The following is a 17,703-nucleotide window of genomic DNA, read 5'->3' as shown; positions in this document are numbered from 1 at the left end:
ACTCTCTCTCTTATACTCCACCAGACACTCACATGCTCTAAAACACCAACAGGCTGACCCATACTCTCTCTATTACCCCACTAAGCCTTCACTCTCTCTTATACTCCACTATACACTCACTCTCTCTAAAACACCACCAGGCTGACCCATACTCTCTCTAATACCCTACCAAGCCTTCACTCTCTCTTATACCTCATCAGACCATCAATCTCTCTAAAACACCACCAGACTGGACCACATTCTCTCTAATACCCCACCAGACCCTCTCTCTTATACTCCACCAGACACTCACTCGCTCTAAAACACCACCAGGCTGACCCAAACTCTCTTTAATACCCCACCAAGCCATCACTCTCTCTTATACTCCACCAGACACTCACTAGCTCTAAAACACCACCAGACTGGCACACACTCTTTCTAATACCCCACCAGACCCTCACTCTCTCTTATACGCCACCAGACACTCACTCGCTCTAAAACACCACCAGGCTGACCCAAACTCTCTCTAATACCCCACCCAGCCATCACTCTCTCTTATACTCCACCAGACACTCACTCGCTCTAAAACACCAACAGGCTGACCCATACTCTCTCTAATACCCCACCAAGCCTTCACTCTCTCTTATACTCCACCAGACACTCACTCGCTCTAAAACACCAACAGGCTGACCCATACTCTCTCTAATACCCCACCAAGCCTTCACTCTCTCTTATACTCCACCAGACACTCACTCGCTCTAAAACACCACCCGGCTGACCCAAACTCTCTCTAATACCCCACCCAGCCATCACTCTCTCTTATACTCCACCAGACACTCACTAGCTCTAAAACACCACCAGACAGGCCCACACTCTCTCTAATACCACACCAGACCCTCACTCTCTCTTATACTCCACCAGACACTCACTCGCTCTTAAACACCAACATGCTGACCCATACTCTCTCTAATACCCCACCAAGCCTTCACTCTCTCTTATACTCCACCAGACACTCACTCGCTCTTAAACACCACCAGGCTGATCCAAACTCTCTCTAATACCCCACCCAGCCATCACTCTCTCTTATACTCCACCAGACATTCACTAGCTCTAAAACACCACCAGACTGGCCCACACTCTCTCTAATACCCCACCAGACCCGCACTCTCTCTTATACTCCACCAGACACTCACTAGCTCTAAAACACCACCAGACTGGCGCACACTCTCTCTAATACCTCACCAGACCCTCACACTCTCTTATAATCCACCAGACACTCACTCGCTCTAAAACACCACCAGGCTGGCCCAAACTCTCTCTAATACCCCACCAAGCCATCACTCTCTCTTATACTCCATCAAACCCTCACTCTCTCTGAAACACCACCAGAGTGGAGAATACCCCTTTAATCCCAAAACATTGTGTCCCTTTAAGCGGTTTTAAAACCTCTTAACCCCATTGTACGTCTTGACGTATATTTGAAGCCTTCATCATTGCAAATTCAGGTAGCTACCAAAATGCTACCTATTGCGATACACTGTGTTAACCGGTCGTACCTATTTTGCTTTTTAAAGCATATGAACTTTGACCTCTGGGGTTGCGGCTAGCATAGCATACTTCTAGGGTCATAGGCCATCATTGTACCAAGTATGAACCCTGAGGGCGCTATAGTATTTGAGCTAGAGCTGTTTGAAATTTTACACATATTGCCCCCTGTAGCCCATGACCTTTGACCTTTGGGGTCGGGGGTACCCTAGGATGTATCTAGGGGTCATGGGCCATCATTGTACCAAGTATGGGCCCAGGGGCTACTTTAGTTCTTAAGCTAGAGGAGTGCAAAGGACTGATCTTGAGAAGAAGGAGAAGGAGAAGGAGAAGCCGAAGACTAAACACAACGAATACAATATCTATGCCCCGTTGCACGGGCATAGATAACTAAACACAACAAATACAATATCTATGCCACCGTTCCACGGGCATAGATAAAGAGATGAACACCCCAGCTTGATTTCTGTATTCTGCCCAAGTCCTCGCTTTGCACCATCCACTGCACCAGACGAGTTGTTGTGAATTTGGTTTCCAGTCCATATAGTTTAGTTGGATAAAGGACCTAGATTGCACCCTCGGAAATCAACTTCTAATCAACATTCAGAAAACATGCGTAAAAAGTAGAATTGGTTTTCATTTAACCCGGTATTATCGGTGGGATATATAAATAATTAGAGAGACTGATCTAAAGTCTTCGAACTTCAAATGACGGCTTTATTTGCTGTAGAAGTGACGTAATAATCGGATTAACTACCATAGCAATAGTTGAATACAATTTTTGACTATATCGCCCTGCACTACAACGTACACGCTGTACCTATGCATTGAACCATATCATGCTGATCATTCGCACCTGTAAGATTAGTAATCTTTGAAAAGAGCGGTATTGTATTCAATCTATGATTGCAGACATACACAAATGATGAGTGCAACCAGCTTGTAGTGCAGGGCGATATAGTCAAAATTGTATTCATCTATTGCTATGGTAGTTAATCCGATTTATTACGTCACTTCTACGGCGAATAAAGCCATCATTTGAAGTTCGAAGACTTTATATATCCCATCGATAATACCGGGTTAAATGAAAACCGGTCATAACTTTATTCCCCCCCCCCCCCGACCGACCAAAAAACCTGGCTACGCCCTGCATCTGACAATTTCTGCATTCTCTATTGTATACATAATAACACCTGGGCAGCTATCGCAGTTAGGCCCTGCTATACGTACTAATTACCCCTCGAGTTGAATGCCGCCTTTGTATGATGCCAATACCCTCATAATAACATCTGGCAGCTATCGCAGTCAGGCCCTGCTATACGTACTAATTACCCCTCGAGTTGAATGCCGCCTTTGTATGATGCCAATACCCTCAATTATTGTTGGAATATAACGGTTCATTAGGCCACAAAATAATAAGAAAAGAGAAAATACCAATGCGAGGCATTCCATTGTCATTGTCATTGTCATTGTCAATGAATTGAGTTAACCGCATAACAGTGAGTCATAAGGGTCGGTTTCTTGAAGCCCGGCTAGAGGCAAGGCTAGGCCTACTTATGCCATTGTGCTTAGGACCAAACAAAAAATAATATACGATTTCCATTAAAAACACCCCCCCCCCCAAAAAAAAACCCAAACCGTTCACAAAATGTTATTTTCATATCGGTATCATATGTTCCTAAAAATGTCGAGCCAAACAAAATGAGATAAAAATAAAGAAACCAGTGGGGTCTCTTTCACTTTACGTTGGTATTTCAGCTTAAAATTGGCTAAAAGATGCACCTAATTCTGCACATTATGACACCTCATTGAATCCAATGTGATCTCAAGAAGTTGCGTTACAAGCATTTGATCGTTCCTAATACATTTGGGTGTATTCCTAATACATTTGGGTGTATTCCTAATACATTTGGGTGTATTACTAATACATTTGGGTGTATTCCTAATACATTTGGGCGTATTCCTAATACATTTGGGTGTATTCTTAATACATTTGGGTGTATTCCTAATACATTTGGGTGTATTCCTAATACATTTGAGTGTATTCCTTATACATTTGTGTGTATTCCTAATACATTTGTGTGTATTCCTAATATATTTGGGTGTATTCCTAATACATTTGGGTGTATTCCTAATACATTTGGGTGTATTCCTAATACATTTGAGTGTATTCCTTATACCGTACATTTGTGTGTATTCCTAATACATTTGGGTGTATTCCTAATACATTTGGGTGTATTCCTAATACATTTGGGTGTATTCCTAATACATTTGAGTGTATTCCTTATACCGTACATTTGTGTGTATTCCTAATACATTTGTGTGTATTCCTAATACATTTGTGTGTATTCCTAATACATTTGTGTGTATTCCTAATACATTTGTGTGTATTCCTAATACATTTGTGTGTATTCCTAATACATTTGTGTGTATTCCTAATACATTTGCGTACGGTACGTGTTTGCCGACAAACGAGGACACACACAAGATTTTTCACCCTAAACTGTGGACCTACTTCCAACCGAGGACTGTCCTCGGTCTCAAACTGCTGCAAAAAGACCTCAAATGCATGCTAGATGCTTTAAACGCTATTTGCCTGAAACCGAGGACCACACGTGTAAAAACTACCGTCCGCAGGGTGATGGCTAAAATTCCGTTTCGTATTATACACACAAAAAATCCGCCATTTTAGTCCACGGTTAGGCGATGAAAACATCATACACACGTCCTCGGTTAGATAGCAAAATACAATGTCCACGTTTGGAGGCAAACACAGACAGGGGTGTGTGTATTCCTAATACATTTGTGTGTATTCCTAATACATTTGTGTGTATTCCTAATATATTTGGATGTATTCCTAATATATTTGGGTGTATTCTTTATACATTTGGGTGTATTCCTAATACATTTGGGTGTATTACTAATACATTTGGGTGTATTCCTAATACATTTGGGTGTATTTTTAATACATTTGAGTGTATTCCTTATACATTTGTGTGTATTCCTAATACATTTGGATGTATTCCTCATTTTTATGAATTACTGACACACTTGTGTGTATTCTTTCTTCACTAACATTGGTTTTTACTTTTCTCATAGATACAGGCACGGTTCGGCTCGTAAATGGACCAGATGAGCTTTCGGGACGAGTTGAGATCTTCATCAATAACACATGGTCGACAGTGTGTGATGACGAATGGGATATTAACGACGCGCATGTTGTGTGTCGCCAGCTAGGTCACGGCACGGCTAAACAAGCTGACGCTCACTTTGGTCAGGGTTCGGGACCCATTGCATTTGATGATGTAGACTGCGTTGGGGATGAGTCATTCCTAGAGAGCTGTTCGCACGCGGGATTATTTAACCATGATTGTGTACACGATGAAGATGCTGGAGTGGTGTGTAATAGCAATGGTAAGTGGATTCTCCCAAATACACCCGAATAGCTCCCAAATACGCAAAAATGTTTCCCAAATACACCCACATTTGTAAAAGGATGAGCTATTCTCCCAACCAAAGATACACATATGTCTCCCAAATAGGCCTACACCTAAATGTGTCCCAATACATCCAAATGTCTCCCAAATATATTCCAAATACACCTAAATATCTCCCAATACACTCAAATGTATTAGGAGTAGGGGAGAGCGGGGAGTGTTCGCCCTATTTTTTTCTGACCAGCCTAGCGATGTCAATTTTAAGGTTAGGGATGACCTGATTAGCCCATGTGAAAGCCCCATGTCTTAGCTATGTACGACCACAATCCCAGAACTACAAATGTATAGGCCTTACAATAGCAACAGGATAGAGCAAACAAAAAAGTTTTGCAAAGTGGCGAACTTGCCCCATATTGGGGCAGGTTCGCCCATATGGTGGGGTAAGTTCACCCTAATCACAAAAAAGGTTTAAACACTGCGTAACAATAACATATTCAATGCAAACATTTAGCAAGAGTATACAGGACATTCATTCTCTTCTGAGGAATCACTAAATTTGTTGCAGGGGTCGGGTCAGTGTAAAAGGTAGGGGTCAAAAGTGAGCTTAAACGTATCATGTTTACAACTTCAGGGGGATTATGGATTAGGACATAAACGGTGGTATGAGTAATACTGATACCACATAACTTTAAAACCATGCTTTTCAGTAGTTATACCTTATACAGGGGAAAGAAGAATTACGCATCGCACACTAGCTCAATTAAACATGAATTTACAAATGGAAACATTACATGCATAGGCAGATATACCAGAGTAAAAACTCCGGACATACCTGCCTGTGCGGGGACTCGAACCCCAGACCTCTCGCTTGTCGGGCGAGCGCTCTTACCACTGAGCTACACAGACTGTCCCTGATAAACAGGACTCAAGTCTGGTACTTATGGATATGAGCAGCCATGCGGGGTAAACGGTACAAACAACACATTACATACCAGTGTACGAGATCAATTAATGATGCTTACCCGCCGGCCTAATATAATCATGCAAACAAGGGAAGAGGCCTACGCATCATACACTGGAACATGGAAACATTCAAACATTACAAACTAGCGCACGAGATCAAATTAATGATGCTTAATCGTATTCTTAATATATCAATATACATGGGAAAGAAGAATTACGCATCGCACACTAGCACAATTAAACATGAATTATACAAATGGAAACATTACATGCATAGGCAGATATACCAGAGTAAAAACTCCGGACATACCTGCCTGTGCGGGGACTCGAACCCCAGACCTCTCGCTTGTCGGGCGAGCGCTCTTACCACTGAGGTACACAGACTGTCCCTGATAAACAGGACTCAAGTCTGGTACTTATGGATATGAGCAGCCATGCGGGGTAAACGGTACAAACAACACATTACATACCAGTGTACGAGATCAATTAATGATGCTTACCCGCCGGCCTAATATAATCATGCAAACAAGGGAAGAGGCCTACGCATCATACACTGGAACATGGAAACATTCAAACATTACAAACTAGCGCACGAGATCAAATTAATGATGCTTAATCGTATTCTTAATATATCAATATACAGGGGAGAGAAGAATTACGCATCGCACACTAGCACAATTAAACATGAATTTACAAATGGAAACATTACACGCATAGGCAGATATACCAGAGTAAAAACTCCGGACATACCTGCCTGTGCGGGGACTCGAACCCCAGACCTCTCGCTTGTCGGGCGAGCGCTCTTACCACTGAGCTACACAGACTGTCCCTGATAAACAGGACTCAAGTCAAGTAGTTATACCTTGTTTAATGGTATAATTATCAATATTTTGCATAATACGCTGATGGGGCAGGTCCGCCCTCCAATTTGGGGTAAGTCCCCCCGGGGAAGATATAGGGCGACCATGCCCCATCCTCAAAAGGGCGAACGTGCCCCTGGTGCACCTTTTTGTATTTTCTTCAGGGTATGCAAATAACAAATCGAATAAGGAGTTAAATCTTTAACAAATCCCATATGTTCCAAATACAGATTTCAATTAAAACCATCTGTATTAGTATGATAATACAACATTATTAATGCAAGAAAAAATTGCGTTTTGGTGCAATTTTTTTGTTTTGGCTGCAGTTCGATGAACACGTCCCTATATGTCGCGTAGCTAATATGAGAAGTTCATAATGACCTATGTCACCTAATTTTGCCATCACCAAATTCCCCGATAGCCCGTAGTGGGCGAACCTGCTCCTAGGGCGAACACTCCCCGCTCTCCCCTACACCGAAACAGGGACGTAGCCAGCTTCTTTGGTGTAGCACGGCAGCACAGCGGTACGGGCTCTGCCTTGCAATCGGTGGATTGTGAGTTCGCGCCTTGGCGGTGCCATCGTGCTGTGCTCTTGGGCAAGGCACTTTACCTTACTTGCCTCTCTCTACCCAGGGGTGAAATGGGGGAGCTGTTATGAATATTGTCCATTGAGCGCCGCCCTTGGGCATTGTATAGCAGCTGACATATTCTAACGACAGCGGAATAAATGTAAAGTGCTTTGATACATGTGCACATGTGAAAGGCGCTGTATAAATACCAACATTTAAAATCAAAATTTCGGGGGCAAAGATGAAAATAAATACCGGTTGCATCATTTTGGCCCTGGTAATATAGGTGGAATATATACTTATATTGGTTTTTTTAGAGAGACTATACATGTAAAGTATTTGAGCTTCCATATTTTGGCCCATGCTCTGGGTGAATATTGCCCGGGAATATTGGTGAGAAACGTCGGGGCTCTTTGCCTTTTTTCTTATCCTTTGCCGTCCCGATTTTCTCTTCCATTTTTTTTTGTCTGAGGGGCCTTTTTCGCTTTCATATTTTGTCGGAGGGGGAGGGGTACTCTGCTGGCTACGCTACTGCCACCGAAATGTATTAGGAATACACCGAACTGCATTAGGAATACACCGAAATGTATATGGTCAATTCCAGAGAAAGCGGGACAAAATTCTCTCTATGTTAACTTTCCACTTTAAAATGCCATTAATAAAGGAAATCACGTTATTGATGGAGCATATCATGTCACGTCCAATGTGCTCTCTTTGTGCATATAGGCCTTTACTAGCAAGTCATACCAGGGACAAGTTATGATGGCTTAAATGAATTGGCGTTACCCACGAATTCAAAGATAAAGCACCATATACAGCCTGTCTCAAAAAAAATTGTGCAAGTGAAGAGCGCCCACTCTGGCAATTAGAAAATACCGTTGTGACATAATGCTTACCTTAACGTCAGGGGTGTAGTCTTAGCTCTCAAATGCCGTTTGTTCTGTTCGATTTGCTTGTTTTAATCTCGAGATATGTTTAGTTAAAGACAAAGGGGTAAAATCACAATTGTGCCACTTTTACTAGGGAAGAGGACTTTACATGTAACAGTGATAGCATCAAGTTTATTAAGAGTTCCTTTGTGAAATCAAAAGAATGCATCAATTACACAATACAAAATATTTTTGACTGTTTTATCATGATGCAGGAATGATGATTCTGTTTTCCACTTAAAAGAGATTAAAAGATAAATAAATATTTCACATTCTGCTGTAAAAATGGATTTCACATTCTGCTGTTCTGCATGTGCATGTCCATGATTTTATCATGGTAAGTACTGTTCTCTTAGTCACTTAAGACCGTCATGTTAAAAGACAAACAAATATTGCGCACTTATACATGTTATAGGTTAATGAACGCGTATTACTTGTTGGGAGAGATATTAGACAAAATAATGCACGTGTGCTGATGTTGATGCGTCTAATATAATGCATGCATGCGCCCCGAAAGGGGAGTGCATTAAACGCATCAACGTCAGCTATCATTGATTAACATGTACAGCTATCTTTCCTAGTAGAAGTGGCACAATTGTGATTTTACCCTTTCGTTGCTAAATAAACATATCTCGAAATTGGAACAAGCAAATTGAACAGAACAAACGGCATTTGAGAGCTAAGACTGCGCCCGTGACGTTGATGTAAGCAATAAGTCACAACGGTATTTTCTAATTGCCAAAGAGGGCGCTTTTCACTTGCACAATTTTTTTTGAGACAGGCTGTATGTCATTGAATGTCCTTCAATCAAAATGAAATTATTACCGTTAGAAAGACGTTTGCATGATCTCTCATCATATGTAAAACGATTGAATTCCACCAAAGTTTGTGGATTCTAGAGGCCATTAAGTCAATTTGGCTAATAATTTTGTTACCCGCGTATCAAAAATAAAATGATCGTTCTGAAAAATGTTAAGTGAATATGCCATAAATGACTATATCATGAAACGAAGTTTCGTTCTATAATTCTGAGGTCCAAGTGATTATTTTATGCAAATACGTTTTACATAAAATTCCATAAAATCAAATTTGACGTTACCCACGTATCAACTGTTACCCACGAGTCCAGCAAATATAATTGCCATAACTTAAATTAACATTTAATGACTTTGGATACTGAATTTAGTTTGACAAGCGCTTAAAATTGTAAATCGTAAAAATAAGTTCACCCCTTTAAAATAGAATCTACGACGGTTTAAACTTTTGTTACCCACGAATCCCGAATAGATGCTAACCTTGAAAAACGAGGAGATTGTTTATTTTAAGTTTAAATCAGCACATATTCAAGCCATGGGTATGCTATAATTTTTACAGTACTTACAGTTTATGCACCTAAGAAACGCAAACCCCAAACGGTACTACAGTACTTATAGCTTTACCCACGAATTCGGCGTTACCCACGAATCCAAGGATTTACTCGTAAATTATATGTTTCTTATGCATCTTAACATTTTGAAAACATGCGAAATAGGTTCCATAACAGCCCTGTTTAATAGCGTCCTCTTGAAGGTATACTGAAGCTGTATCATGAAGTTTTGATTGATTATCCTAAATTACCATTTTTTGGGTAAATGCAATTGGTTAGAGAAACGGGAATCATTGAAACACAATGGAGGAATAACCGCATGATGGTTTCCAACCTTCTGTAATATTTTCTATTTTGCCGCTTACCAATACATACCTTCAAATATGTGTTACCCACGAACATTTTGGTTACCCACGAATCCCTACTTAAATTATAGTTAACAATGTATTGATAGTGTTTTAGTTCATAGGAACTGTCAAACACGAGTTAATAGAATATTGCTGCATGAAAATATGGAATTATTTTACTAAAATAATAATATAAAACTGTTTGCTCTGTCTATTTGAATTTGGCAACTTCATTATTCTCAAAATTTTTATACCCAAAATGCCATAATGATCCATTCTAAATATTCCATGTAGTTTGTATTTTGATTAAAATTCATTTTAGTGCCATTGCAGCCTGAATTATTGACATACGGAAAAGTATTTTTATTTTTATTAAAAAAATTAATAGGAATTGCTATTTTCCAGACGCTGTTACCCACGAATCCATCCGAGATCCTCATCCTGCGACGAGATACAAAATCTAACTTTATATTTATATGAAGCATTTATTCTAATCTTTCGAAATAATACAGTAATGTTAAATGACAGCCACTTTGGAAAGAGTTCGAAGAATTGACACAATCTTAAGTGTTCACCTGGTTCTTTCTTAAAATTTGTAATAACCAAAATATTTCTTTGTAGATATATATAATAAAATTCTATTTTACGTTCAAAGTCTTCACCGATTTCTAGTGTATATGAGCCACACATAAAACATTGAAAGATATTAAAGAAAGTGAAATTTTATGGCGTACAACAGGTGAAAAAGGCTTGAATTCGTGGGTAACATGCATATGCGCATTTAACACTTTATTTGGTCTGGCAAGAAAAGTTATTTTTCAATCCGATGGCACTTCCACCTGATGATTCACTAGATATGATCGTCTCATTTGATAAGTCTAGAATTGAAAAGGAAAACATTTTCAAAATGGCCCCCAGAGAGAATTTTGTCCCGGTTTGGCTGGAATTGACCATATAGGAATATACCGAAATGTATTAGGAATACACCGAAATGTATTAGGAATACACCGAAATGTATTAGGAATACACCGAAATGTATTAGGAATACACCGAAATGTATTAGGAATACACCGAAATGTATTAGGAATACACCGAAATGTATTAGGAATACACCGAAATGTATTAGGAATACCCCGAAATGTATTAGGAATACACCGAAATGTATTAGGAATACACCGAAAGGTATTAGGAATACACCGACATGTATTAGGAATACACCGAAATGTATTAGGAATACACCGAAAGGTATAAGAAATACACCGACATGTATTACGAATACATCCAAATGTATTTTGATCGTAAGTAATACATGATATCTTATTCTATTTCTCAGCTTATGCTTCAGTTCGTCTAGTAGAAGGCCAGTCTCGGTATGAGGGAAGAGTTGAGGTTTACTACCAAGGTCAATGGGGTTCGATATGTGATGATGATTGGGGGATGGAGGAGGCAGAAGTAGTATGTCGTCAACTAGGATTCGGACCCGCCCTTAGTGCGACCACCGATGCATATTTTGGACCAGGCACGGGGGACATACTCCTAGATGATGTTGGGTGTGCTGGTGATGAGGATGAATTGGGGGCTTGTTATCATGTTGGATGGGGTGTTACTGATTGCGGTCATTCAGAGGATGCTGGGGTCATTTGTAACCGGACATCGGGTGAGTAGACAGTCCCAGACAAACCCTGCACGGGGGATACACTCATATAATGTTATGGGTGTTACACTGATTGCGGACATTCAGAGGATGCAGGGGTCATTTGTAACCGGACATCGGGTGAGTAGACAGCCCCAGACAAACCCTGCACGGGGGATACACTCATATAATGTTATGGGTGTTACACTGATTGCGGACATTCAGAGGATGCAGGGGTCATTTGTAACCGGACATCGGGTGAGTAGACCGCCCCAGACAAACCCTGCATGGGGAATACACTCATATAATGTTATGGGTGTTACTGATTGCGGACATTCAGAGGATGCAGGGGTCATTTGTAACCGGACATCGGGTGAGTAGACCGCCCCAGACAAACCCTGCACGGGGAATACACTCATATAATGTTATGGGTGTTACTGACTGCGGACATTCAGAGGATGCAGGGGTCATTTGTAACCGGACATCGGGTGAGTAGACCGCCCCAGACAAACCCTGCACGGGGAATACACTCATATAATGTTATGGGTGTTACTGACTGCGGAGACATTCAGAGGAATCTTGTTATTTAAAAATTTGCTATTCCAGTTGAAATCCATACACCCCTGGAAGACATGACCTTAGTCATCCACACAGAAAGTGTGAATTTCAAATGGGGTTTCCTGAATGGGTGACTCCATTTGAAATCTACACCCCCTGTGCAGGTAATTAGGGTCATGACTTTTACAGTCCATACTAATTTCATCTTCCCATTTCAGGTAATGAAGGAGAGATACGTTTAGTTGGGTGTTTGCTGGGTCCATTTGAAATCTACACCCCCTGTGTGGGTAATTAGGGTCATGACTTTTACAGTCCATACTAATTTCATCTTCCCATTTCAGGTAATGAAGGAGAGATACGTTTAGTTGGGGGTGTGCTGGGCCCATTTGAAATCTACATCCCCCCTGTGTGGGTAATTAGGGTCATGACTTTTACAGTCCATACTAATTTCATCTTCCCATTTCAGGTAATGAAGGAGAGATACGTTTAGTTGGGGGTTTGCTGGGTCCATTTGAAATCTACACCCCCTGTGTGGGTAATTAGGGTCATGACTTTTACAGTCCATACTAATTTCATCTTCCCATTTCAGGTAACGAAGGAGAGATACGTTTAGTTGGGTGTTTGCTGGGTCCATTTGAAATCTACACCCCTGTGTGGGTAATTAGGGTCATGACCTTTACAGTCCATACTAATTTCATCTTCCCATTTCAGGTAATGAAGGAGAGATACGTTTAGTTGGGTGTTTGCTGGGTCCATTTGAAATCTACACCCCCTGTGTGGGTAATTAGGGTCATGACTTTCACAGTCCATACTAATGTCATCTTCCCATTTCAGGTAATGAAGGAGAGATACGTTTAGTTGGGGGTTCGCTGGGTCCATTTGAAATCTACACCCCTGTGTGGGTAATTAGGGTCATGACTTTCACAGTCCATACTAATTTCATCTTCCCATTTCAGGTAATGAAGGAGAGATACGTTTAGTTGGGTGTTTGCTGGGTCCATTTGAAATCTACACCCCCTGTGTGGGTAATTAGGGTCATGACTTTTACAGTCCATACTAATTTAATCTTCCCATTTCAGGTAATGAAGGAGAGATACGTTTAGTTGGGGGTTCGCTGGGTCCATTTGAAATCTACACCCCCTGTGTGGGTAATTAGGGTCATGACTTTTACAGTCCATACTAATTTCATCTTCCCATTTCAGGTAATGAAGGAGAGATACGTTTAGTTGGGGGTTTGCTGGGTCCATTTGAAATCTACACCCCCTGTGTGGGTAATTAGGGTCATGACTTTCACAGTCCATACTAATGTCATCTTCCCATTTCAGGTAATGAAGGAGAGATACGTTTAGTTGGGTGTTTGCTGGGTCCATTTGAAATCTACACCCCCCCTGTGTGGGTAATTAGGGTCATGACTTTTACAGTCCATACTAATTTCATCTTCCCATTTCAGGTAACGAAGGAGAGATACGTTTAGTTGGGTGTTTGCTGGGTCCATTTGAAATCTACACCCCTGTGTGGGTAATTAGGGTCATGACTTTTACAGTCCATACTAATTTCATCTTCCCATTTCAGGTAATGAAGGAGAGATACGTTTAGTTGGGGGTTTGCTGGGTCCATTTGAAATCTACACCCCCTGTGTGGGTAATTAGGGTCATGACTTTCACAGTCCATACTAATTTCATCTTCCCATTTCAGGTAATGAAGGAGAGATACGTTTAGTTGGGGTTCGCTGGGTCCATTTGAAATCTACATCCCCTGTGTGGGTAATTAGGGTCATGACTTTCACAGTCCATACTAATTTCATCTTCCCATTTCAGGTAATGAAGGAGAGATACGTTTAGTTGGGGGTTCGCTGGGTCCATTTGAAATCTACATCCCCCTGTGTGGGTAATTAGGGTCATGACTTTTACAGTCCATACTAATTTCATCTTCCCATTTCAGGTAACGAAGGAGAGATACGTTTAGTTGGGTGTTTGCTGGGTCCATTTGAAATCTACACCCCCTGTGCGGGTAATTAGGGTCATGACTTTTACAGTCCATACTAATTTAATCTTCCCATTTCAGGTAATGAAGGAGAGATACGTTTAGTTGTTGGTTTGCTGGGTCCATTTGAAATCTACACCCCCCCTGTGTGGGTAATTAGGGTCATGACTTTTACAGTCCATACTAATTTCATCTTCCCATTTCAGGTAATGAAGGAGAGATACGTTTAGTTGGGGGTTTGCTGGGTCCATTTGAAATCTAGAGCGCCTGTGTGGGTAATTAGGGTCATGACTTTTACAGTCCATACTAATTTCATCTTCCCATTTCAGGTAATGAAGGAGAGATACGTTTAGTTGGGTGTTTGCTGGGTCCATTTGAAATCTACACCCCCTGTGTGGGTAATTAGGGTCATGACTTTTACAGTCCATACTAATTTCATCTTCCCATTTCAGGTAATGAAGGAGAGATACGTTTAGTTGGATGTTTGCTGGGTCCATTTGAAATCTACACCCCCTGTGTGGGTAATTAGGGTCATGACTTTTACAGTCCATACTAATTTCATCTTCCCATTTCAGGTAACGAAGGAGAGATACGTTTAGTTGGGGGTTTGCTGGGTCCATTTGAAATCTACACCCCCTGTGTGGGTAATTAGGGTCATGACTTTTACAGTCTATACTAATTTCATCTTCCCTTTTCAGGTAATGAAGGAGAGATACGTTTAGTTGGGGGTTCGCTGGGTCCATTTGAAATCTACACCCCCTGTGTGGGTAATTAGGGTCATGACTTTTACAGTCCATACTATTTTCATCTTCCCATTTCAGGTAATGAAGGAGAGATACGTTTAGTTGGGTGTTTGCTGGGTCCATTTGAAATCTACACCCCCTGTGTGGGTAATTAGGGTCATGACTTTTACAGTCCATACTAATTTCATCTTCCCTTTTCAGGTAATGAAGGAGAGATACGTTTAGTTGTTGGTTTGCTGGGTCCATTTGAAATCTCCACCCCCCGTGTGGGTAATTAGGGTCATGACTTTTACAGTCCATACTAATTTCATCTTCCCATTTCAGGTAATGAAGGAGAGATACGTTTAGTTGGGGGTGTGCTGGGCCCATTTGAAATCTACACCCCCTGTGTGGGTAATTAGGGTCATGACTTTTACAGTCCATACTAATTTCATCTTCCCATTTCAGGTAATGAAGGAGAGATACGTTTAGTTGGGGGTTTGCTGGGTCCATTTGAAATCTACATCCCCCCTGTGTGGGTAATTAGGGTCATGACTTTTACAGTCCATACTAATTTCATCTTCCCATTTCAGGTAATGAAGGAGAGATACGTTTAGTTGGGGGTTCGCTGGGTCCATTTGAAATCTACATCCCCCCTGTGTGGGTAATTAGGGTCATGACTTTTACAGTCCATACTAATTTAATCTTCCCATTTCAGGTAACGAAGGAGAGATACGTTTAGTTGGGGGTTCGCTGGGTCCATTTGAAATCTACACCCCCTGTGTGGGTAATTAGGGTCATGACTTTTACAGTCCATACTAATTTCATCTTCCCATTTCAGGTAACGAAGGAGAGATACGTTTAGTTGGGGGTTCGCTGGGTCCATTTGAAATCTAAAACAATGTGGGTAATTAGGGTCATGACCTTTACAGTCCATACTAATTTCATCTTCCCATTTCAGGTAATGAAGGAGAGATACGTTTAGTTGGGGGTTCGCTGGGTCCATTTGAAATCTACATCCCCCTGTGTGGGTAATTAGGGTCATGACTTTTACAGTCCATACTAATTTCATCTTCCTTTTCAGGTAACGAAGGAGAGATACGTTTAGTTGGGTGTTTGCTGGGTCCATTTGAAATCTTCACACCCTATGTGGGTAATTAGGGTCATGACTTTTACAGTCCATACTAATTTCATCTTCCCATTTCAGGTAATGAAGGAGAGATACGTTTAGTTGGGGGTTCGCTGGGTCCATTTGAAATCTACATCCCCCCTGTGTGGGTAATTAGGGTCATGACTTTTACAGTCCATACTATTTTCATCTTCCCATTTCAGGTAATGAAGGAGAGATACGTTTAGTTGGGGGTTCGCTGGGTCCATTTGAAATCTACATCCCCCCTGTGTGGGTAATTAGGGTCATGACTTTTACAGTCCATACTATTTTCATCTTCCCATTTCAGGTAATGAAGGAGAGATACGTTTAGTTGGGTGTTTGCTGGGTCCATTTGAAATCTACATCCCCCCTGTGTGGGTAATTAAGGTCATGACTTTTACAGTCCATACTAATTTCATCTTCCCATTTCAGGTAATGAAGGAGAGATACGTTTAGTTGGGTGTTTGCTGGGTCCATTTGAAATCTACACCCCCTGTGTGGGTAATTAGGGTCATGACCTTTACAGTCCATACTAATTTCATCTTCCCATTTCAGGTAATGAAGGAGAGATACGTTTAGTTGGGTGTTCGCTGGGTCCATTTGAAATCTACATCCCCCCTGTGTGGGTAATTAGGGTCATGACTTTCACAGTCCATACTAATTTCATCTTCCCATTTCAGGTAATGAAGGAGAGATACGTTTAGTTGGGTGTTTGCTGGGTCCATTTGAAATCTACATCCCCCTGTGTGGGTAATTAGGGTCATGACTTTTACAGTCCATACTAATTTCATCTTCCCTTTTCAGGTAACGAAGGAGAGATACGTTTAGTTGGGTGTTTGCTGGGTCCATTTGAAATCTACATCCCCCCTGTGTGGGTAATCAGGTTCATGACTTTTACAGTCCATACTAATTTCATCTTCCCATTTCAGGTAATGAAGGAGAGATACGTTTAGTTGGGGGTTCGCTGGGTCCATTTGAAATCTACACCCCCTGTGTGGGTAATTAGGGTCATGACTTTTACAGTCCATACTATTTTCATCTTCCCATTTCAGGTAATGAAGGAGAGATACGTTTAGTTGGGGGTTCGCTGGGTCCATTTGAAATCTACATCCCCCTGTGTGGGTAATTAGGGTCATGACTTTTACAGTCCATACTAATTTCATCTTCCCATTTCAGGTAATGAAGGAGAGATACGTTTAGTTCGCTGGGGGTTCGCTGGGTCCATTTGAAATCTACTAATTTCCCCCTGTGTGGGTAATTAGGGTCATGACTTTTACAGTCCATACTAATTTCATCTTCCCGTTTCAGGTAATGCAGGAGAGATACGTTTAGTTGTTGGTTCGCTGGGTCCATTTGAAATCTACACCCCCTGTGTGGGTAATTAGGGTCATGACTTTTACAGTCCATACTAATTTCATCTTCCCATTTCAGGTAATGAAGGAGAGATACGTTTAGTTGGGGGTTCGCTGGGTCCATTTGAAATCTACACCCCCTGTGTGGGTAATTAGGGTCATGACTTTTACAGTCCATACTATTTTCATCTTCCCATTTCAGGTAATGAAGGAGAGATACGTTTAGTTGGGGGTTTGCTGGGTCCATTTGAAATCTACATCCCCCCCTGTGTGGGTAATTAGGGTCATGACATTTTTTACAGTCCATACT

The 17,703-nt window shown here is 41.2% G+C and overlaps 1 protein-coding gene and 2 non-coding genes across 3 annotated transcripts in view; 1 reads left to right on the top strand and 2 right to left on the bottom strand.

Annotated features, from left to right (window-relative positions):
- Nucleotides 1-17,703, top strand: part of LOC140145335 (scavenger receptor cysteine-rich domain-containing group B protein-like) — a 52,607-nt gene that overhangs the window by 15,511 nt on the left and 19,393 nt on the right. Inside the window, exons 2-3 of the mRNA XM_072167091.1 lie at nt 4,624-4,938; nt 11,329-11,652. Coding sequence (XP_072023192.1) covers nt 4,624-4,938; nt 11,329-11,652 — 639 coding nt within the window. The remainder of the gene's footprint in view (nt 1-4,623; nt 4,939-11,328; nt 11,653-17,703) is intronic.
- Trnav-gac (transfer RNA valine (anticodon GAC)) lies at nt 5,795-5,867 on the bottom strand. The gene has a single exon. It is a non-coding gene; the product is annotated as a tRNA-Val (tRNA).
- On the bottom strand, nt 6,676-6,748 carry Trnav-gac (transfer RNA valine (anticodon GAC)). The gene has a single exon. It is a non-coding gene; the product is annotated as a tRNA-Val (tRNA).

Source organism: Amphiura filiformis, chromosome 2, assembly GCF_039555335.1.
Source record: "Amphiura filiformis chromosome 2, Afil_fr2py, whole genome shotgun sequence".
NCBI lineage: Eukaryota > Metazoa > Echinodermata > Ophiuroidea > Amphilepidida > Amphiuridae > Amphiura > Amphiura filiformis.
This window is presented reverse-complemented; position numbering and strand designations above follow the sequence as displayed.